At 41.1% G+C, this 23,760-nt stretch overlaps 2 protein-coding genes across 14 annotated transcripts in view; both read left to right on the top strand.

Annotated features, from left to right (window-relative positions):
* The window catches only part of PPFIBP1 (PPFIA binding protein 1), a 158,386-nt gene extending 141,629 nt beyond the window's left edge, over positions 1–16,757 (top strand). For 7 of the 13 annotated variants that reach the window (XM_081124756.1, XM_081124755.1, XM_081124753.1 and 4 more), the window contains 12 exons: positions 1,582–1,753; positions 4,365–4,515; positions 4,827–4,955; positions 6,639–6,789; positions 7,475–7,586; positions 7,717–7,805; positions 10,368–10,490; positions 11,026–11,151; positions 12,347–12,535; positions 13,802–13,981; positions 14,686–14,751; positions 14,889–16,756. In XM_081124756.1, the coding sequence (XP_080980882.1) occupies positions 1,582–1,753; positions 4,365–4,515; positions 4,827–4,955; positions 6,639–6,789; positions 7,475–7,586; positions 7,717–7,805; positions 10,368–10,490; positions 11,026–11,151; positions 12,347–12,535; positions 13,802–13,981; positions 14,686–14,751; positions 14,889–14,975 (1,575 nt within the window). In that variant the 3' untranslated portion in view covers positions 14,976–16,756. Of the gene's footprint in view, positions 1–1,581; positions 1,754–2,238; positions 2,272–4,364; positions 4,516–4,826; positions 4,956–6,638; positions 6,790–7,474; positions 7,587–7,716; positions 7,806–10,367; positions 10,491–11,025; positions 11,152–12,346; positions 12,536–13,801; positions 13,982–14,685; positions 14,752–14,888 lie in introns of all 13 variants that reach the window. The other 6 variants (XM_081124754.1, XM_081124763.1, XM_081124761.1 and 3 more) reach the window with 2 other exon arrangements.
* Positions 16,758–17,440: 683 nt separating this feature from the next.
* REP15 (RAB15 effector protein) lies at positions 17,441–18,130 on the top strand (the record flags this gene model as incomplete). The annotated part of the gene is made up of 1 exon (XM_081124743.1): positions 17,441–18,130. The coding sequence occupies one exon, from the start codon at positions 17,441–17,443 to the stop codon at positions 18,128–18,130; it is 690 nt and encodes a 229-aa protein (XP_080980869.1).
* Positions 18,131–23,760: the final 5,630 nt, after the last annotated feature.

Genomic DNA, 23,760 nt, shown 5'->3' with positions numbered 1-23,760 from the left:
CATCTACAGCAAACATTCTGCTATTTTAAAGGCATCATTGAGATGGGCTCTGGTTCTTCTTTCCTCTGGTTTTTGGTCATTAGCCTCGTAAAGGTTACCGTCTGGTAGACAGGCTGCTCCCAGATGCAGTCTCTTGACTGTTGGCTCCCAGCACCTTGAGTCATCCCGGGGGTATAACTGGCAGAGGGCAGACAGTGGACACAGTGCTAATGAAAGCCGTCCTCTGCTCCTCTCGCCTTGCCAGTTCACTAATGAGGTGATCTTGACATCAGTGTTAAGACACGGATGTTAGTGCCACTAAATTGTGGCATCTGTAAACTTTCATTACTATGAGTAGTAGGTATGTAGAGTAAAAGAACCAACCACCTTAAAGGCCTATATCCAGCTCCTTGCCCTTCTCTCCACCTCTGCAAAAAAGAAGGAAGGAAGGAAGGAAGGAGGGAGGGAGGGAGGGAGGGAGGGAGGGAGGGAGGGAGGGAGGGAGGGAGGGAGGGAGGAAGAAGAGAGAGAGAGAGAGAGAAAGAAGAGAGAGAGAGAGAGAGAGAGAGAAAGAAAGAGAGAGAGAGAGAGAGAGAGAGAGAGAGAGAGAGAGAGAGAGAGAAAGAAAGAAAGAAAGAAAGAAAGAAAGAAAGAAAGAAAGAAAGAAAGAAAGAAAGAAAGAAAGAAAGAGGGCAAGAGATGTTAGAGAAATGAGGACAGCCAAAGGAAAGCACTGTTACATAACACTGAAACACTATAAAAGTCCATGTCACTGTAATTGCCGATTCCAATAACCGGAAAGCTAAAAACAAATAAGCAACATCGAAAAGCATAATTTAATCACAGTTGAAGTTCTGAAATATTGTAGAAATCTGAAGTAGCTTCTGAATCAACCAAGAAAAATTTAATGACAGTGAGTCTGGTTTTAGTTAAGTATATCTGAATGTATCCCAGTTTCTGAGAATTGTTCATCCAGATTTGGTAGCTCCCAGGCAAGATATGAGTATATCCCAGAATCCCATTTCAAAAATGCATTTTAAACACTTGCTGATTATGCCTGCATTTCATTATTAATTCTTTGAGAAGAGTCTTTGAAATAATTGGAGTGCAGTCTCCTTATACTGCCTGTATAGAAGCTTGGGAACACCGCCTACTTTGTAGAATAATTATATCATGTTGTATTGGGCTTCTGTTGACGTAGTTATATTATAAAGAGTGTGAGCTGTATCATAGCCAAACCTGCGTCATAATTGTTGGAAAAGTAAGAAATCTATTGCTATTCTAGTTTTTTATCTCCATGGGGTTTGTTGGGGTTTTTTTGGACGAGACAAGTAACATTTGAGAATTTCTGTACCTATCCCGATACTTAAAGCCCCTAATATTTAAACATGTGGGTTATAGGTTAGTGACAAACATGTTTTTGTTTTTGTTTCTTAAGTAGCCTTAGAATTGATTTTTTGAACTTCTAATGTGGCACTTGATATTCATAGTCAGTTTATTAGTTTAGTTACTCCTTTAAATAAAATCATGTATGTAACATACGTAGTATTGTGCCTGGCAGGTGCATCAGTGTTGTTTCATTTATTTTTACTTCTCTCTCAGGATAAAGCTCCAGTAGAAAGCAGCCCATTTGGGAGCCTCCCTCCCAAAGCCCCAGGACACAATGCCTCCGTGGATGACAACCCCTTTGGCACTCGAAAAGGCAGATCTTCCTTTGGTCGTGGCTTTTTTAAAATAAAAAGTAACAAGAGGACAGCAAGTGCACCGAACTTGGGTATGTCTGGCCAAAATGCCTTTGCCTGAATTCCACCAGAACAAGGAAGAAACCAATCCCCTCCCTTCCTTTATTCATCTATATATACTTTTCTCTTTCTCAGAGGTAAAAGTGAATGACTTAGGGAGAAAATTGGCAAAAAAATGCTTCCGTGGATTTAATGCAGTGGTATGAAGATAGCTCTGTGTAGACTCGCACCCTGCTGTCTGTTCTAGGGTGTAGACAGAAGAGAGGCCTAAAACCATGATTCTCTCTGACTTTGTTATAAAAGCTTCCCATCTGTTTTTCAAGTGGATAAAGTAACCCTATGTTGACACTGCTAATGGAGTCGGCGCAGAGCAACTAAAGCACAGTGTGGTGCTTGCCTTCCCTCCCGCTGTGTGTATTTGGGGAGTAGGAGTCTGATCTGTGTTTCATTTTGTCATTCCCATGTGTCCTCTCCATTGGGCTGCGTGTGATTGTGTGCGTTGGTGGGATATCTGAAGATCGTAAACGAAGTGCCAGTGCACCCACCTTAGGTATCGTACCCCTGCATGCCAGCCTCGGCCAGTGCTGCGCTCCAAACCGAGCTAATCCCTGCTCTTGGCATCTGTGACCTCTAGAAAGCGAGCTGGCAGCAATCAAAAAATGCAGTTCTTTACTCCAGAGTATTCTTTCCACCTTCTGCTAAAAAGGACTCTCTGTAGAACCTTTGCTTCCAAGCAGAAACACTGTTTTAAGCAATGCTAATGACACCTTGCGAGTAGCGCTGGGGGATCCAGAGCGCACAGCATCCCTCTCAGGGCAGGGCAGGTGTGTCCTGGCATTGTGAACTCCAGCTTTCACCCTTCAAGCACATTCCTCTCACACTAACTCCCAGGTCCTGGCAGTTCCTTCTCCACATTTCCATTTCTGCAGCCTCCAAAAAGAAATGTTTTTAGCCAAATAGGTCTATGGAAGACATTGAAAATGGTTTTTTAGACTTGCTTCTCTTAGGGGAGTGTTCTTCTGACATTTTATTGCTTTGAAGATAGAGGTAACATTTAGTGATGACACAGGTAACTGTGTGTTATTTGAGGAGTTGCCCCCAAAGTGATTTTAGGAGGGGGAAGCTCAGTTTTCCTCTTTAAGGGCAGGGTTCCAGGAAGAAAAAACAATCTAAACATAAAAATGAGATGCTTTTAAAATGAGGGTGGTGTGGGCAACATTTCAGGGACACGAATACCCATCATGGCTGTAGGGTTTGGGTGGAAAGGTTGTTTTGGGTTTTCCCCACAGGTTCTGTTACCTTGTAAAGATGTCCACATATCTCTTCACGTGGATCATCAAAGGTGACCCCTCTCTCTCTGTAGCCTTAAATGTCTAGAATGAACACTGGATGAATACAATAAACTGATTCAGCCAAACAACTATTTTCAAATGTTTTGTTACCTTTCTTAGAAGAAAGGTATTGTCAATGCTAAGAGGCAAATGCTGCTTACTATAACCTATAACCACAGCTCCGCTTCATAGAAAAGTCAACCTCTGCAACCTTTATATCTTTCTAAGACACTGCTCCTGTGATTTTTGTACAACTTTTACTTCCCTCTATAAAAGTGTAAAATCTCACATTGAAGAAACAGTAGCCCTGTATTTTCTAGTGTGGGACCCCATTAAGGAACAGCTAAAAGAACTAAAATAGGTGTTGCTTGGAGACCTGGGAGTAGCAAATTTGGATGTCATTTTTTGTAAGGCAGAAATCAACAGGCACTAATTTTATATCAAAAGAAAAATGTATTCATATTCAGTGCATTCTTCTCCCAGTGCCTAGGATATGATAGGTTATAAACAGAAATAAGTCCCTTACATAAATTGCCAGAACTTGGAAACTGGTTTGAAATAAATGCCAAAGGTAAGGAAGGAATGAAAAGAAAATGACAAAGAGTTTGAACTGGAGTGCAAGGAACATATTAATTGATGTTAATGAAATATTAAATAAAGAAATTAATACAATGGAAAATTTGCCTAGTCCAGGATGTCCCCGGCATACCGAATTGGGAATTTATTCAGCATTCAAATACTGAGGCTGGGGAGAAAGATGAGGCCCAGAGATTTTCATGCCAGCTGCTTATCAATGAATGAAGCCATCATTTAGTGCTGAGCATAGAGTAGGTGAGCTTGTCAGGAGATCCTGCAGAGGGAACTTAGAACAGAATCTTGGGGTGGCATGGAGGAGAAAGACAACAGGGTGCTATAGCAAAGAAGGATCTATCAGATGGCTGGTCTAGGAGGGTGTCATGACAAGAAGCTAAAGGAGTAGGCGATGATCAACAGTACCAAGTGGTATAGCAAGATTGAGAATAATTTCATTGTGAATTAAATCACTCAAGGAAAGAATATGGCAATCCTGTCACACCTTTGAATCTCAAAGGGGTTGTAATTCTTAAGTTAATTGACTTTATACACAATCCATGTACAATAGAACATAATTTGTGTTTCATTTGTAATAGTTGCAGGGTGCTCTTTGTAAATCATTGGTTTATAGACCAACAGAAGAATTCTTACCAGTTGTTAGAGCCAAGAAGGTTAACGTCTAGTCATGTTCATCTCATATATTAAAATTCACTGAGTTGGTATTCTCTTCGTGGAATAGCTGAAACAGAAAAGGAGACAGCCGAGCACCTAGACCTGGCTGGTGTATCTTCTCGGCCAAAAGAGTCACAGGGGAGCAGCCCCTTCCAGGTGTCCCTGTCATCTCCAGATTCCAAAAAGAAATCCCGAGGCATCATGAAACTCTTCGGAAAGTAAGTAACAGAGTGAACAAGTGAAATGGGTTTTGTCTTACGTGTTGTTCAAATGTAGGAAGAAATGGAAAATAGCTGAAAATGGACGTGAAATTGTGAAGCTTTTGCTTTCCTCTTCTGGAGGGAAGATTGTGATTTGGGACTCATTAACTCACTGGGTCTCAAAGTTTAAATCCAAATGTATATCCTAATGACATACAAAGAGGAGTAGCTCATGTATATGCACCAATTACAAATGTTCTGATTAACTTTAAATTCTAGGGCCTCCTCAGGTCCGATACAAGGCAATGTGTGTTGTATCTTCTCTTCAGACTTAGGAGAAGTCAGTCGACTACATTCAACCCAGATGACATGTCTGAAACTGAGTTCAAAAGAGGAGGGACAAGGGCAACTGCTGGGCCCCGACTGGGTTGGTCTCGAGATTTGGGGCAATCTAACAGGTAAGAACAGCTAAACTAATGGACTTTTGCATCTCTACCCAAGCATCGGGGTCTCATGAGCACCAGCAATGTTAGTATTGTCTCTGGGTTACACAGTCAAATCCATTGCTTACTGCCATGCCTGTTGGAAGGGTCCACCATCTTTAGAGCAGTGTAATTTGACAATGGTTGATGAACAATCGTGCAGAAGATGTGGGCTATGTGAGATAGGTGAGGAGCCTCAGCTAAAGTGCCCACAACATCTGAACTAAGATGACTATTGGCCGTGCCATGTGGCTCAGTTGGTGGGTGTTGTCCCGTGCACTGAAAAGTTGCTGGTTCGATTCCTGGTGAGGCCTGGGCTGTGAGCTGGATCCCCGGTGAGGGGCATTCAGGAGGCAGCCGATTAATGTTCTGCTCTCACATCAATGTTTCTCTCTCTCTCTTCTCCCCCTCGTCCTTCCTGTCTCTCTAAAAATCAATGGAAATATTTAGAATGACTATTGGACTTAAATTTTCAAAGAAAATAATTGTAAGTACTGTAAAGCATAGCCTTGCAAAGATGGCATAGTGTGGTGTCTTAAGAGTAAGTTCTAGAGGCAGACTGCGTGGGTCTGATTTCTGGCCTTACCACTTCCTATAAGCTGGGCAACTTTGAGCAACTACTTTCATGCTCTGTGCCTCTGTTTCTCATAGTATTTATTATTACCTACCCCAAAACAGTGGTTGTGAAGATTAAATGAGTTTATATATGCTAGGTATCTGGCAAATAATAACTGTTTAATAAGTATTAGTGATTAATGGAGTTTGTGAAAGCATGTGAAGACATACATTCTATCAGAAATCTTAAATTTATTGGGACTATGTAATGTTTTATTCATTACAACTTTAAGAACTTTTCCTACACCTTCCTCACAGTTCAGAGCTGGGTTGGAACTACTATACTGATATACTGAGCATAAAAAGGGTGGGGTTGGCAAACATATAGCACAAATCATTGATACTAAGTCTTTCAAACGTGATAATGGGCTAGAAACCTTTTAAAACATGGTCCCTCCCGGTTTAGCCTTCTTCAGATACTGAGCAGTCTCATTTGCCATCTGTTATCTTTGTACAAGTAGAGGACCTCCTTGTGCTGATAAAGAAGAAGGAAGAAGTCTTGTTTATCACCACTCCCCCCCCACCCCCAACAGGAATACTATTTGTGTGTCAAAGTAAAAGAAAACAAAAATTTGCTTTCATTATACTTATAATCAGTGCTGACATATTGCCTTCTTCTCATGGCTTGCCATCTGGAGAGAAACCATAATTCTGCTAAAGTTAATTCAAGTTTGCCTTGACTTTCTTTTTATCTGACCTAGTGTTTTCTGTTTGTGAATTCAGTCTTCAGACAACATTGGCTGAAACTAACACAATGACTTGACTTGTTGGTTCAACTCAGTCTCCTATAGAACCTGGTTTTGCTAAACCACACTGAATCTTTTGTGGTTTCATTTGAAATGAAGACTGTGGTCTCACAAGGTCACTTTCAACTCCAGTGCCACTCCCTCTTCCAAATATGTACTGATAATTAAGCTTTGCATAGTCACATGTGTGTCACCAGGAAAGCCCCATGTCTATTGAACATACAGTCCTTCGGCCTTGATGATAAGCCTCAAGATTGGCTTTGAATTGTTTTTCATGCAACTGTTCATTTTCTTACAGTGACTTGGATATGCCTTTTGCCAAATGGACCAAGGAGCAGGTTTGCAGTTGGCTTGTGGAACAGGGCTTGGGGTCCTACCTGAATTCTGGCAAGCACTGGATTGCATCTGGCCAGACGCTTTTGCAGGCTTCTCAACAAGATCTAGAGAAGGTGACTACTTCTCTATTTTGTTTGCATAACAAGTTCTGAGAGAGAGAGATAGAGAATATAAATGTAGGGCTGTTTTCTACGCCTTAATGGGCAATGGGGGGAGCCAGTAAGTGCTCTTGGAAAAGTCTGGGTTTCCTGCTTCATGCTTATTTTATTTCATGGACTGAAAACAAAGGACCTGGTTGTAATGATTCCTTATGGAACACTTAAGCCACTGGACATTTTAATGAAAAATAATTGTATGGCCATAATAATAAACCTTAAGCTCATATTTCTCAAAATCATTTTGTGGCTTTATCATTAGCCCATCTCCCCAATGCAATTCAACTTCACTTTGCAAACAGGGGGGGAAAAGAGCCCTACATTTAATGTTCCATTATTTAACATTTCTTCCCAATTATTTAATAAGAGTGGAATTCCTGTTATGCGTCCTACAGTACCCGTCCTGCAGAGGAAGGAACCTACTAGCAAGTGTCTCACACCACTAAACTAACACCAGTGGTCTTGGCTTTCTGGGAGCCTTTTGTTCAGCAACCTTTTACTAGCCCGAGTTAGTGTTCTGATTTCATGTCATTGTTGGCTCTTCAATGCTCGCTTCATTTTGGAGGAATCTGCATCCTTTGCCAGTGGCATCCAGCCCATATTGACAGAATTGTAAAGCCAGTGTTTCTGTTTATTATTTCAGGAACTTGGAATCAAGCATTCGCTTCATCGAAAGAAACTCCAGCTGGCATTGCAAGCTCTGGGATCTGAGGAGGAAACCAATCACGGAAAGCTGGATTTCAACTGGGTCACTAGTAAGAGGTTTTCAATTCTTAAATTCGTAAATAAGTAAGCAAGCAAATAAATACATAATACTGCGTTTTTCTTTTTAATCACAAGAAGGTTTTCTGTGGCACATTAATGACACAGTTTTCTGTCCTTTAGGATGGCTGGATGACATTGGTCTCCCCCAGTACAAGACCCAGTTTGATGAAGGACGCGTAGATGGTCGAATGCTCCACTACATGACCATTGTAAGTGATTCACTCTTGGGGCTTGGGGGTTTTCACAGTGATTCCACCAGAGTTTGAATGTGTTGCTTTAACTTGAGGAGAGGGGCAGGAATATTTCCCGATAAGGTGAAGTTGTAGGATTTGGTGGTTGCAACAGCCTTGGAAAATTTGAAACCTCATTTAAATGAAACTATCCAGAAAGTTGATTTTATGTATATCCAGTGTTGTCGACACTGAAGTGCATACTTTGAATGGGTAAATTTTATGGTAAGTGAATTATACCTTATAAAGATGTTTTAAAAATAGAGTGTGGAGTTTTGAATCCCTGGCAGTCTCTAAATTATGTATATTTCTATATGCAGTAACCACTTAGGAAAGGCTACCCTCTGACCTGACATCCACAGGGACTTGTCTTCTCCCTTCCCTCCCACTTTTGAGAACTGTTACCTGGAACTCACTCACCCTTCTCACTTCTGCCCAGTTCTGCTAGGGTGGGAGTCACCAGAGTAAAGAACTAGGGAAATGGTTTCACATGTCTAGCCTTTCTTCCCATGGGTACCAGGACTTGCCCCTGCTTTGCAACAGTGGGGAGAGAGGGGTTCCAGGAGAACGTGTTCTAGGTACCATAGTGTCCTACCTGACATACTTTTATTTAAATGGTTTTTTGTGAGGTAGGCTATGGATTCAACTACCATAAGTATCTCCTTTAAATAAATTGAAAGTTTCAAACAGCTGACTTAATGGGAATTTTTTAACATTAAAGAAACTTGGAGATCAGCTCATGGGATCTGTTTTCTTCTCTATCATTGAACCAAAGTCTGCATCTTGGTGGGCATATTATGTAACACTAACAGGAGGTATGTTGCACATTTACTGTGTGCCAGGCACTTTACTGGGATCAATACTCAAGTCTCAGCAGTCCTTGAGTTAGCACTCTACTGGGTAACCTGACCAAGTTTCCATAGTTCCAGGGTAGGAGAAAATCATACAGCTTTGAACCTGCACTATTTCCAGATCCCTGCTCTTAGTAGTTCACAGTTCTGCCTGGAGCAAATTCAGTAAATATTTGCCAGCCTATCTAGGTCTAAGTATGTTCCCCTGGGACTGTGAGCAAATTCAGGCTTAAAATCATAAGAAGCATGTCTATAAACTTTCATGGCTATAAAAGAATAAATTACCTTAGAAAATTTGACCCCAGAAGTTCTAAGTCATAAAAAATTCTGTCTTCATGTGGTATCCTGGGTTGGATCCTGGGACAGAAAAAGGCCCTTCATGGGAAAACTGCTGAAATCTGAATGAAGTCTGGAGTTTAGTTAATTGTATTATTGTCTATGTTGATTTCTTAGTTTTAATGAATGTATCATAGCTGTAAACACTAGGGGAAGCTGGATGAAGGATGTATGGAACTCTCTGCACTGTTGTTGGTGACTCTTCTGTAAATCTAAAAGTACTTAAAAATAAGAGATTTTTAAAAATCCAAAAAATTTTTTTGATTAAAAAAGGAAATGGTTTCTACTTTTAAAATCCCTTAAGCTAAAATAATTAACATTTTATTTAAATGATAAACATTATGCATTTCAATTTTTTTTTAATCTGGTAGATTTTAAGTTGAAAATAGCCCACATGGAAATGTAAATGGGTGCCTGAATCTTAGATTAAAATATGTTAAATGTCCTTTCTAATTTATAAGGCACTACTTTTGAGAAATTAATCCAGAAAATTAGGAAAGAATTTTTGCTCAGTTAGTAGACTTTAAGGATTTAAATTGATTGCCTAATATTTTAAAAATATTTTTATGATAGATTAACTTTTTTCCCTCACAAGAAATATATTATCAGTAAGGTGTGTCTAAAAGGGATGTTTTTCTTGTTTATCTTCTGGGTGTCTTTGGATGTAGACCAGTGCTTATGTTGACACCGCCCTCCCAAATCACCTTCTTCTAACATAATTTGTTTTGGTGTGTTTGGTATGTTTGCAATGTGCCCAATAACCACAGACTGGTCAAAGTTATTCCTTGAAGGAAATGATTGGTGATATGTGTTGATACTTATAACTCCTTAATTTCTTTACACTCAACTCTCAACAAGACCTTTGCTTTGGTTGACATAAATTTTCCAAAAATCCCCACAGTGTCTGCTAAATAAAGCATAAAAACCTAGAACTAGAGATTTCTTGAGGCTGGGGGGATAGTATCACTGACAATCAAGGCTTGCTTGCTGTTAGCTATCTGCTTGATCAAAGCAGGTCACCTTTGGTAGTGACCCAGCAGGTGCTTTTCAGACTGTGTGTTTCAGAGCCGTGGGGTCCCCCAGTCCTATCTCAGAATGTCTGGAAGAGAGAGAAATAGATTGAAGTCAGTTTCGGTTGGAACAACATTCATTTTGGTTTTCTTATATATTGGGGTCCTGGAGAAGATTTTGATTGGAACAAGAAAAAGGGTCCTGTGGTTACTATTAAATAAAGGCTTTGAACACAGTGACGAGTCCTCGGGGTCCATTGGCTCTCCCACTTTTATGTGCGTTTTCTGAGACTTCCCCGAGGTCGTCCTGCTCACCGAGTCCCGCGTTTTGTGCTTTTCTGCAGGATGACTTGCTGTCTCTGAAGGTCATGAGTGTGCTGCATCATCTCAGTATCAAAAGGGCCATCCAGGTCCTGAGGATCAACAACTTTGAACCCAACTGTCTGCGGAGGCGGCCCTCGGACGAGGTAGCGCCTGAGTTGAGGTCGCGCAGCGTGTGTTCCCCGTGCCTGTGACTCCATGGGTGCAGCACCCAGACCCCTTTCTTCCCGGAGCCTGTGGGCAGGGCTGCTGGCTCCCTCGGAGCCTCACTTCCAGCCTCATTAACTTAGGCTTTGTTTCCTATATTCCTTCCCCTCCTCCCACGACGGCTCCACCTGTGTCACAGAAGCCACGGATTGTGTTTTAGTTTCCCTTCCTCCTCCTCTTGAGTGTATTTTATTTCCCTGCCTCCTTAAGCCCGAGCGTTAAATATCACTATAAAGACTTCCTTTCCTAAAGCAATGCCCTAATAGTGTGTAGAGAAAGCTTGAAACTTTGTGAAGTAATTTTTTTCAGAGAGAATTCAAATTAGCAAACAGTTTTTTTACCCTTTCTGTAAACCTTTAGTGGGATGTCGAGTAACATGATTTCTGGGGCAGACTCTCAGACAGACTTGCAGGTGTAGTATTTGGAATCCCATCATCAATGACTGCAGCTCTTGGTGGTTCTCTGTCCCCACAGAATAGCGTCACCCCTTCGGAGGTGCAGCAGTGGACCAACCACCGGGTGATGGAGTGGCTGCGCTCCGTGGACTTGGCGGAATACGCCCCCAACCTCAGGGGCAGTGGTGTCCATGGCGGGCTCATGGTAAAACTCTATTTTAGTTTAAACTTCACTTATCCCTGTGTCTCCTTTAGTCTAGTGAGTAGGAGATCATCAGTTTACTTGTTTTAATCCTAAAGTTGTCTAACCCAACCCTCCGGCACTATTTCTAGTGATTTTTTTACTTTCAGAGTATTTTTTTCCTCATTTTTTACTGTCCTGTAACTCTAGATCAGATTTAAACCCATCTCTCCCATACCCCTCTTTTATGTTGAATAACATCTGGCTGTTGGCTCTCATGTGATCGTGTTCTGAAACCTCTGCAAAGATACAGCTCATATTTCTGCATGCAGATGTGGCAAAGAAGTTGGCTTCCAAAGGCATCCCAGTTGGTGCCCTGGCTGAATATCTTACTTGGTTAGAGCATCGCCCCCATACGCCAAGGCTGTGGGTTCTATCTCTGGCCAGGACACATACAAGAATCAACCAATGAATGCATAAATAAGTGGAACAACAAATCTATCTTTCTTTCTTTCTTTCTTTCTTTCTTTCTTTCTTTCTTTCTTTCTTTCTTTCTTTCTTTCTTTCTTTCTTTCTTTCCTTTCTTTCTTTCCTTTCTTTCTTTCTTTCTTTCTTTCTTTCTTTCTTTCTTTCTTTCTTTCTTTCTCTCTCTCTCTCTCTCTCTCTCTCTCTCTCTTTCTTTCTTTCTTTCTTTCTTTCTTTCTTTCATCTATCATCTATATCTATCTATCATCTATCAATCATCTATCTCTATCTATCTATCATCTATCTATCATCTATCTATCTATCTATCTATCTATCTATCTATCTATCTATCTATCTATCTATCTATCATCATCTATCTATCATCTATCATCTATCTATCTATCATCTCCCCTCTGCCTCCTAATCCTCATCACCTTCTCTCTCTCAAATCAATTTTTAAAAACAAAAGAACACACAAAACAAAAACTTTATTCACTGACAGGCCAAATACAATACCTCAGAGAGTTAGAAGCCCTGACTTAGTAATGCCTGAATGTCAGGACCAGCTCTACCTCTCACTAGCTTGGGCACAATCAAGAAGAGATATGTAAATTAAAGATTAAAGTCCATACTCTCTGTACCTCACTGAGAGGGTCACTGGAAATAACTAAATGAAAGAGCTTTGCAATTTTTAAAGCACAATGCAGACACCTGTGATGTATGGTACCTTACACAATCCTTATTTTTCTTATAGGTTCTGGAACCTCGTTTTAATGTAGAAACAATGGCTCAGTTATTGAACATCCCACCGAGTAAGACCCTGTTGCGAAGACATTTGGCCACTCATTTCAACCTCCTGATTGGTGCTGAGGCCCAGCACCAGAAGCGTGACGCCATGGAGTTACCAGACTATGTACTTTTAACAGCCACTGCCAAAGTGAAGGTTGGTGCAAGCTCATATCGTTTAATAATTGGTTACACCAAAAACTAAAGCAAAGGCTCAGTTCTGTTACCTGGCTATCCCATTTTCTGGAATTTACTAAGTTTTGTGGAGGGGTTAAAAATATATGCATGTTTAAGAGTAATCAATAAAATGCAATTTTGAAGGTTCCTTTCTGGGGGAACTTTTTGCTGAAATCACTTATTTTATTAGAGTTAACAATAATAAAGAACATGATGTTGGCTTCTATAATCGACACATTACCAACGCGGAGAGCCCATGACTTGGGCCCAAATATTGATTGTAGTTGGTCCTGTTTTTGCTGTGGATAAATCAAGCACAAGAGGTGCCTTGCTCCTCATACGGATTCAGTTTGTCTGGCCTATAACTGACCAACCTTGCAATTTAGGCAAAGGTAGACGAGCAGGGGATGGATATTCCTAGTTTGCCTGGACTCATAGGTCATACAAAGGTCAGACTACTTTTTCTTCTTTTAAATCAGTACTGTGTTAACTCTTCTGAGCGTTAACCAGCTTGATGTGGATATAGGGTTTTATCTGCTCCTTCACAAATATGTATCAAGTTCTTTTTTTTAACTCCATCTGCTTGACAATTTCTCTTCAGCTCCCTTTCTTCCTTAAAAGATGTGCCGGCTTTGAAACCTCTGAGAGGTTCTGTTCTGTATAAATTCTCAGCATCAGCCAGTCACCATCTCCTTAGCACTCTCAGCGACCACCCAGGGACGAAGGTGGGGTTTCTCTTCTAAGCCTCACTGGGCGTTTTTTTTTTCTTCTCTAAAAGAGCAGGCGTTCTTTTAGCAGTTACCATCCTGTTGTGGAAGCATAACAGGCATACGAGATAATCACAGCCCCACCCAAAAAGAAAATATAGTAAGGGCCTTTTTTTTTTTGCTGATCTTAGATTGGAAAACCTTGCAAAACTGGATTTAGCCCTGAGAAATCACATTGCATTAAGTCCTGTTTAAGCAAAACGAAGGCTCTTTGCACACTCTGCTTTCCTCACTGCGACTACCCAGCTAGCTGGTTTGAACAAGCGTAGTCTTCTGAGATTCTTAGCAGGGATCGTTGATCGTATTTGGATGCGTCCATCGCAGGCCTAGGATGCCTTTGTTTTTACTTTACAAACTTAATCATTCAGTTGCTTTTCTCTATATGATGAATAATTAAGTTATACATGTTATTAGCCCCTTTTTTATATGCGTTTTTATCAAATCCCTGGATGTTCTTGTTTTCTTTCTTTCTTTTAAAGCCAAAGAAGCTCACCTTCAGCAATTTTGGGAATCTGAGAAAGAAGAAACAGGAAGATGGGGAAGAGTATGTGTGTCCAATGGAACTGGGACAGGCCTCGGGAAGTGCATCTAAGAAGGGACTGACGCCCGGCATGGACATGCACCTGTACGACGAAGACGATCTGGACCGGTTGGAGCAGGTGGGCGCCGCAGCATCTGCCCGTTTTCAAGTTCTCCCAGCACTGAAACACCGAATGGGAACTTTCTGCACTGTGTCTACTAAGCAAGGAAGTTTTCTGCAAATGCCTAAAAATAAAGATAATAATAATGGTGAACAGTAACAGATTGCTCACTATAGCCCAGGCACTATCCTAAGCACTTAGCATGTATTAATGTTCATGGTAATCCTAAAACATAGGGAGTATTCTTAGCCTAATTTTAGAGCTAAGGACACTGAGGTGCAGAGAGATTAAGTAACTTACCTAAGATAGGAGAGCTGGGATTCCAACTTGCCAGGCTGATGTGAACCCTGTGCCTTACCGACGCTATCCTCTCTCTGTGTTAAGGAAATCTGAGTATTAAAGCAAGTCAGGAATGGACAGCTCATACTACTTAGCCTTTTCAGTAAGATGTCATGGGACTGAAAATTGCCCTTTAATCAGTGATCCTTCGGTGCCATTGTCAACATCAGAGCATTTAGTCTAGACGTGCCAGCAACGTGCTCCTTCTGAATCTCAGCATCCAATCGCAGTAGTGGGAGGAGATTATCATCGGAAGTGTTCTGTTGCTTCCGTCCCATTCAATGCAACCCGCATTATTCCTTCTCAGATGTTTGTTCATTTTGCCACACTTTTCCTTGAAATTGTGCCGATGAGTTTGTCACATTGCCGTGTGCTCTTTGCAGATGGAAGATTCCGAGGGGACAGTGAGGCAGATAGGTGCATTCTCTGAAGGCATCAACAACCTCACAGTAAGTTTGGAAAGTGAATTTAAAATCTTATCCTACAAATAGGTTTGGGGTAACTCCACAGGTCTGCACGCGTGGTGGAGAATGCGTAGTTCTGAGCTCCTGGCCCGCCATGTGTGACCCCCTTCCTTGTTTTCCAGCACATGTTAAAAGAAGATGACATGTTTAAGGACCTCGCTGCCCGATCCCCCAGTGCCAGCATTACTGATGAGGACTCAAACGTGTGACCGTCACGCCTGGACGCGCATGAGGAGCCCTTGGTCTCTCTCCACGTTATTTCTCAGACACTCGGTATATCCAGCAAGCAGCAGATTGTGTATTGTGTATTGTGTATTGTGTATTGATCCAACTTCTGCTCATTTAGACATGGAAATGGAAAGCAGGGGAAAGGTGCCTATTTTAAAGCTGCCACGGAAAGTGAGACACTGGTGAATGAGAGTATAATTGTTTTTCCTCTATTTAATGTAAAAAATCTGTGATATATTATATTTAAAGTGTTGCATTTAATATGAGAGTACTTTACCATGGCGTTTCCAGTCATGTTCACGTAGGGAAGACTTGGGAGAGTGGTAACCCCCAGGTGGCTGATTCTGTCATGTCCACGTAGCCACTGAAACAGAACAGGCCATGCTTCTAAAAATCAGTACGTGGACTCTCTTTAAGCACCCAGCGTGCCCACTGAATGCCAGCCACACCTCCACTTGCCTCTTAGTGTCCTGTTTTTATATATTTTTCTAAATATATGTATATATTTAGTACACAGAACATAGAACTTTTATTTTGTGACATACATAAGGAAGATGGTAAAAAAAAGATCACATTGAAAAAAAATACGGTGATCAGATTTTTCATAACCCAGCTGGTTCTTGGACGGGTCAGGATGATCTTTCTTTCTCCATAAGCCAATTTTGATGATGTTGATCATTCGGATTAAATTGGTATATATGAAATAACTCCTCTTTGATGATACATCACAAAATTGCTGGTTAGATTGCTGGTTAGTTTTTTTAAGAATTTCAGCCTTAATCTTGGACTCTCTTAACTCATAAAAACTCAAGGGACATTTACATTCTGTGAACTCGAATGCATTCAGAAGCTCCCCCACAATTTGTAGAAATAATTTCTGAAGAAAGCAGACTAAACCGAAAACCTTGACAGTATTAAGCTTCTTCTTTTCCTCTTTGCTAAATATATCATTACATCAAAATACGAACAGTCTGACTAATGTTATTGATTGTACATTTCTCAGGCTCCCCACAAGTGGAATCTTTTTAAAAAGCTGAATATTTGTCCGAACATTTTGTCTCAGAAGTCAATAACTCTGAGTATGGAAAATAAGTTTTGTGACGGCTATATTGCGATGATAAAATACAGTTCACGCTTTTCCAAAGCACAGGGCCCAGATGTTCTTTATAGAGAAAATACAAAGCTGCAGCAAAAAACTGCTGCATTTATTATTCTCTTTAGGGGTATTAGAAGTGACATTCTATTTTGTATCCAGTACTGCGCCATTACTCTGATCACCAGCTGTGGTAAGGACGGGTTTTCACAAGTCGGCGTAGGGTCGGGCAGTTTGGTATGTACCCATGGACTTACGAACTATACGACCTTTCAAGTTATCAGCAGGTTACTAAGCTTTTCGTCAAGGAACCTATAAATACTACATTACTACTTACTCATAACTAAAATGATTCGATGCTAACAATAATCTTTTGCTCCCTACCATCCATTATTTGGTAAATGTATTGGACTCTTAATGTACTTGTGTTTTATCTTAATGTGGACATATGTCACCATTTGGAAAACAAATTTGTTATTCAAACCTGGTTAAAAATACCAGGAGACTGTTACAGATGCCAAATATTCCTTATTCAGGACATTGTAACATAACCAATGATATGCGATGAGGTTAAAACTTTTTTGATGATATATATTTTATTTACAAAATATTATACACTGCTGGTATCACCATATGAAAAGAAATAAAGTCAGCTGATAATTGCCTTATATTTTGATTGTCTGTTACTTTATTTTCCTTTGTCCAGAATAACCAGTAGGCTTTCTTTCTGATATAGAAAACAGTAACAAATTCTTTATAACTCACAAACTCGCAGAAAATGTTTTGAGTGGGGTTCATAGCATATATCCACAGGTAGGAATATGAGGCGTTTATCTGAGAAACTTTGTATGAAGGAAGCTTAGGCCGCTGAGCTGGGGGTGAGGAAGAACCATGGCGGAGGGGATCCTGGAAAAGCAAAGGGAAATGACTCGCCTGCACATTTGAAGAAGTTACTTGTAGAAAGTGTATGGTTCTTTAAAGAATTAAATGCTATTTTTAACTGAACTGAAATTTAAAAAGATGAAACATATCTTGGAAAAGATTACCAAGTATGAAAAGTAGAGTGAATATAACTAGAGAAGCACAAATGCTTTTTGTGAGAGCTAATATCTCTAAATAAGTTAGCAGGACTCTGCACCAGTGCAACACACCCAGTTGGCAAACAGGGAGACCTGTTTGTTTAGCTGTATGTATATATGCTTAGCTATACCAAGTAAGCTGCAGAGTTAGAAACCTGAGACCACAGTAACAGATGTGACTTCGCTGCGAGACTTTTACTCCGAAAAAGAAGCCATTCTGAACGAGGGTCACATGTTTGATGCTTGGAAGCGGTATTGATTGGGTGCAGAGAACATGGGGCAGAAACCATCGCAACAGTTGGCTCTGAAGGACAGCAAGGGGGTCCTCAGCGTCTGTGAGGTGGTCAGTGGAGCTATAGTGCATGCTGCTCAGAAACTGGAGGAGTACCTTGGATTTGAAGACCCTCTGAGCAATCTGTGCCCAGCTCCAGACACCCTGAATGAGATCTTTTTGATCCACTTCGTCACTTTCTGCCAAGAAAAGGGGGTTGATGGGTGGCTCACCACCACCAAGATGACCAAGCACCAAGCCTTACTGTTTGGGGCGGACTGGGTTTGGACCTTTTGGGGATCTGATAAGCAAATAAGGCTTCAGCTGGCGGTTCAGACTCTGCGGATGTCTTCTCTTCCTCCTGCGGAATCTAAGCCTTGTGAGCTCTCCCATCCAGAATACAGGAAGAGTCGATTTGATAAGCTGGACGAATTCTGTAACTTGATAGGAGAGGATTGTCTGGGCCTGTTTATCGTCTTCGGTGTGCCAGGAAAGCCTAAAGACATCAGAGGAGTTGTCCTGGACAGTGTCAAAAGTGAGACAGCGAGGGGCTGTCTGCCAGGAGGGAGGGCTGTGGCACAGTTCATCCTGGAAACTGAAGACTGTGTCTCCATCACAGAGCTGCTTGGAAACTGTCTGAGTAAGAAAGGCGGGCTAAGAGAGGTGGGCAAGGTTTATATTAGCATCCTCTGAACTGGATTTGTGTGATGGGACTGGCCTGTAAGAGATGAAAAGAAAAAGATATATTATTCCAATAAGCAAGCTCCTCCACTTGCATCATCCAGCATGGCACTCCCCCCTCCCCCCACTGAATGAAAATGATCACCTGGGTCAAAACGTGTTAATGTCATGATTCTGGAGAGGGAAGAGCCCTGCCGTATTGCAGGGAAAACTGACAATTTAGCTTAATCTTTCACCTGTTTGCTCAATAATAAAAATGGGAGGAGAGGATAATAAAGCCACCCTTAAAATTTTATTTGCAAAAAATTGCCATTGTTTGAAATAATAAGTCTAGCTCTTGAAAGTGTAAAATGTGTTTTTACTGCTGTGAGTGGGAGATGGGTAGGGTGAGGTGGTGCATAAGACTATAGAACAGGTTTAATTACATATGCAATACCAGCTTCAATTCAGGACTACTATGCAAAACCTCACAATGCTTTCTTCCTCTGATCCATGCCCTCACTCCCACATCACCCCAAGCTGCTGCTTCTGTGCAGTGGTTTTTTTCATCAGAATATGTTTTATGCACTTTTTTTAAAAAAATATATCTTTATTGATTTCAGAGAGAGGAAAGGAGAGGGAGAGAGAGATAGAAACATCAATGAGGAGAGAGTCATTGATCGAGCCCGCAACCAGGCATGTGCCCTGACCGGTAATCGAACCCCGATCGCCTGGATCCCAGGTCGACACTCAACCGCTGAGCCACGCCCCACCGGGCTATGCACTTTTTTAATACATGCGCGCGCACACACACACACACACACACACCTAAAGCAAAACCACACTGGAGCATCTCATCGGCTTCCCATCAAAAAATACAATTGAGGCGTATTCCACGTGGTCTGGTGATGTCCTCCTGGGGCGATCAGAAGGGGGCACGTTGGCACAGACAGCGAAGTCATCCTCTTTCCAGGGTCCAGGTTGATCACGGAATATACGGCATCAGCATGGCAGGAAAGCTCCAAGGATTTGTGGAGAAAGTTGGTCTGATGCCTCAGTTGTTTCTTAAAAAGCCTCTCATGCCTCCATTTCTTCAGGGTCATGGACAAGAGACCCACTAGGAGCAAGATGAGAGCCACTACACCAAGGGAGCCAGAAACAGCTGTGGCTGCTGTGCCGAAGCTGCTAAGTTCTTCAGGTGTAGTCTCTGGCCTCGGGCTGCTGCTGTTCTCCCAGCAGAACAATGGTGTGGGGCTGTCCAGGGAGGCCTCGAGTCCTGAAGCCCTGGTGGGATTTACTTTGGGATCTGCTCGGGTGTTAGCTTTACCTGTGATTTAAACACAGCAACCCATATAACAATCGCTGGTAGTAATGCTTCACATTTGTTTAGCCTTTGCAGTAAGGATGGTGTATTCATATATAAAAACCATCTTTGCTTAAAGTCCTGGGTGGGATTAGAACAGTAGTGTTGGGGAGGAAAAACAGTGTTCTCCCTACTCCTCTAGGAAGTAGAAGCAAAAAGTGCTTAGAAGTGTAAATGGAAGATAGATTCGTGCGCACATGATTGCTAAATGCCTATTACATGTTGGGCCCTGTTCTATGCCCTGACAATCCAGCAGGAAAAAGAACCATGTGTCTGTCTGGGGGGAGTCTCCCTCTTAATGGTGGAAGACAGAAAATAAACATATATGTACACATATTTAAAGTGCATATTTAAGAAATATAACGGGTACTGTAAAGAAAAAGCGGGTAAGGGGATAGAGAGTGAAGGAGGTGCTATTTTATATGGGGTGGTTAAGGAAAGCTTCAATGAGAAGGGGACAACCAGAGATCTGGATTGAATTAAAAGAGAGCATCAGTGCAGATATCCGGAAAAGCCATCCAGGCCTAGGGAACCACAAATGCAAAGGGCCTGAAAAGGGGGTGTATTTGATAGGTTTGAGGCATAGCAGAGGAGGCTGGTGTGGATGGAGCAGAGTGAGCCAGAGGAAGAGTGACAGATGAGCTGGAGAAGTAGCCAGCAAAGAGATCAAGCAGATCACACATCGATGGCTCTGGATTTTATTGAGTGATACAGGGCGACAAATGCCTTACTCAGACTGACCTCACTCGATTGCTGGGTGGAGATGAGACTGTAGGAAGGAAAGTGTAGAACCAGAGCCCAAGGGGACAGGTAGGAAGGAAGCTATTACAGGAACCAGTTGCAAGAAAAGCGTGGCCTGGACCAAAGTGGAGAGGAGGAGGGGTACAGAGGTTAGGTTTAGGAAGAGCTGAAGGTAAAAGCATACAGCACTTTTACCTTGTTTGGTGATTAGATGAGGGGTATGAAATATATCACAATTAGAATGTTGTATTTCCAAACTTCTTAAATATTATGCATATATGCAAAGGCAGAACTAAATTTGTCTTTGATGTTCCTTCATTCCAGAAAACCAAAAAAGATCAAAGAAAGCACTTAAGCCCTGTGCTTTTAGTAAGCGAACATGAATAGGCCCAGGAGACATCTCCTGAAGTTGTTAAACAATTATTCCTACTTTGTTCCTGGAAGGTTATAAGACCCAATTAATGTTTCCTGGGCATATAGTGACCCCTCTCTGCAGCGATGCTGTGTAGAGTTAGCTATCGAGAAGTTGGTGTAGTATGTATAGTAAAAAGTGTTCGACTCGGAATCAGATGTGTGTTTGAGTCTCAGTTCTCTTAAGAGCAAAGTCTACCTACTTAACTCTTTGATTTTTTTTGCCTGTAAAATGGGAATGACTTCAACTAACTAAAAGAAGACAATGCTTGTGACATTTTCTGTACTAAAGTGTAAACTTATCAAGATTTTGATGTCTAGTACAAATTGTAAATATGCATGTTATAAACAGCTGGATGATATAAACCAAAGACTCACCATATTTTTTAATTAAAATAAAAATGTGAAGCTTTTGCTGACTTAAAAAAATACTGTATTCTCTTATTAAAAAATATTCATTGTGCCCAGCTGGTGTTGCTCAGTGGCTGAGTGTTGACCCATGAACCAAGAGGTCACCAGTTCAATTCCCGGTCAGGGCACATGCCTGGGTTGGGGGCTTGATCCCCAAAAGGGGGTGTGCAGCAGGCAGCCGATCGATGGTTCTCTCTCATTGATGTTTCTGTCTCTATCCCTCTTCCTTTCTCTCTCTAAAGATCAATAAAAACATATTTAAAAATATATTTTCATTCTGGTATAAAAATTAAAAGTACAGAAATGTGGAAAATTAAGTCTTCAGGAGTCTCACCTCCACCCCCATACCTACTCCCTCTAGTTTGCTGTTTACCCTTTCATGAACCTGTACTATATATTAAAAATATTTTATACAAATGGAATAATATGATCCATAAATGCATTTTAACCTTAAAAACTTACCTATATATTTTGGACAATTTTCCATGCTAATAGATTTATATCCACTAGGTTCTTTTTAAGCTTGATATCAATGATTCTCAATCCTGTCTGCATATTAGACTTACTTGGGGAACTTAAAACAAAAACAATAAAACACCAATGCTCTAAATACACCTAGGCTAGTTGATCAGCATCTCAGAAGGAGGGGCCCTAAACGATTATTTTAGTATCTTCTGAGGTAATTCTAATGTTCAAACAGAATTAAGACTCGTGTCTTAAGTAGTACTCTATATTGTATATACTATAAAATATTTAACCAAGTTAATTTTGATTAAATAGCTCAGACAGAAAGTAATTGGATTAATCTAGGTTTTAAGTACAAGAAAAACCCATTATTTAAAAAAAAACCTTAATATTTAAAATTGTTCTACACAAGGATTGGCTACATGATTTATGGTGCCCGTGCAAAATGAAAATGTGGGGGTTCTTGTTCAAAACTTATTAAAAATTTCAAGATGAACAGCCGAGCATTCAGCCAAGCACAGGGCTCTTCTAAGTGCAAGTCACGTGCTCATGAAACCAGTTTTGTTTGTACAGTATGTTGGGTTATTTGGTCATGAAGGCTGAAGAAAAGATTGTTATCATGAGTAAGTGATTGCACATTAAGATCTTTCCCAACTGAAAAATTATGTAATTCTTAGTAACTCCTGTGCACACAATAGTACATGCTTTACTCTTTACACTACATGAACCAGATATTATTGTCTATTGATAGCATTACAAATGATTTTTTAACTTAAAAATTATATATATATACATATATATTTTTTAATTGATTTCAGAAAGAGGAAGGGAGAGGGAGAAATAGAAACATCAATAATGGGAGAGAGTCACTGATTGGCTGCCTCCCTCAGGCTCCCTACTGGGGATTGAGCCCGAAACCCTGGCATGTGTTCTGACCAGGAATCAAACCATGATCTCCTGGATCATAAGTCGATGCTCAACCACTGAGCAATGCTGGCTGGGCTTATCTTTTAATACAGAATGAACTTTATTGTACTCGATGCCTGGGAAAACAGTAAGTATTTCTCTGGCTCCACTAACTTTAATCATATCTAACCCACTTTATTCTTAGGGAAAGAGTAAAACAAAAGACAGAAAGCATAGGAAGGTAGATTAAGGACCTAAGTCTCTTAACATCTTACTCAGAAATTGAGAATACTCTGAATTTAATTCAATAAGGACTCATATCTCTTTTGTCCCTAAATTTCTATGGTATAGGCCTTGCACCTTATTACACTAAAATATTCAAACTCAAGAGAGAAAAAGTGGCTGCTGTATTGACTCTGAACTTAATTCTAGTGGCCACAATTTATATTACGTCTCCTGAAATACAACTCAATCACAAGGGTCCTGAGGAAGATATTGTTCCTATTTTCCTTGAAATTGAAGCTCAGGGATGTTAGGTGGATTTGTCCAAGATCACAAAAAAGCAGAGCTGGATTCAAACTCCATATTCATCTGACTAAAAGGTCATACTTTTAACCTTAAAAATAGAGAGGTGGCCCGGCTGGCGTGGCTCAGAAGTTGAGCATCAACCTAGGATCCAGGAGATCGAGGTTTGATTCCTGGTCAGGGCACATGCCCGGGTTTCGGTCTCTATCCCCCGCAGGGGGCGTGCAGGAGGCAGCCGATGAATGACTCTCTCATAATTGATGCTTCTCTCTCTCTCTCCCCCTCTCCCTTCCTCTCTCTGAAATCAATAAAGATATATTTAAAAACATATAGAAAAAGTAGAGGAGAGGGGAAAATACCTTGTGAAGATAGAGGAAGAGATTGGAATGACGTGTCTACAAGCCAAGGAATGCCATGGATTGCCAACAACCATCAGAAGCTAAGAGAGGGGCATAAATAGCCTCTCCCCCTGAACTTCCAAAAGGAACCACCAACCCTGCCAACACCTGGATTTTGAAGTTTTAGCCTCTAGAACTGTGAGAGGATAAATTTCTGTTGTTTTAAGTCACCCAGTTTGTGGTACTTTGTTACAGCAGCTCCAGAAAACGAACACATCTAATCACCATACTTCTGCTTTGGAACAATAACAGGATAGTAAGAAGCCAGAAAAGATGAGAACGGTGATTCTTACAAACACTTGTTCCTATCCTGCCATTATTCCCCTCACGCACTGACTGATGCCCATGGCACGCTGAACGCCCACAGGTACAACACTCTGGGACACCTGCGTACTTCTGCGCCACTGGTTGTATGCTTGCCAAGAGTCAGTGGTGTTTGTTCC

This window comes from Miniopterus schreibersii (assembly GCF_964146895.1).
Source record: "Miniopterus schreibersii genome assembly, chromosome: 2".
NCBI classification, from domain to species: Eukaryota; Metazoa; Chordata; class Mammalia; order Chiroptera; family Miniopteridae; genus Miniopterus; species Miniopterus schreibersii.
The sequence above is the reverse complement of the archived record's forward strand: the minus strand, read 5'-3'. Positions and strand labels throughout refer to the sequence as shown.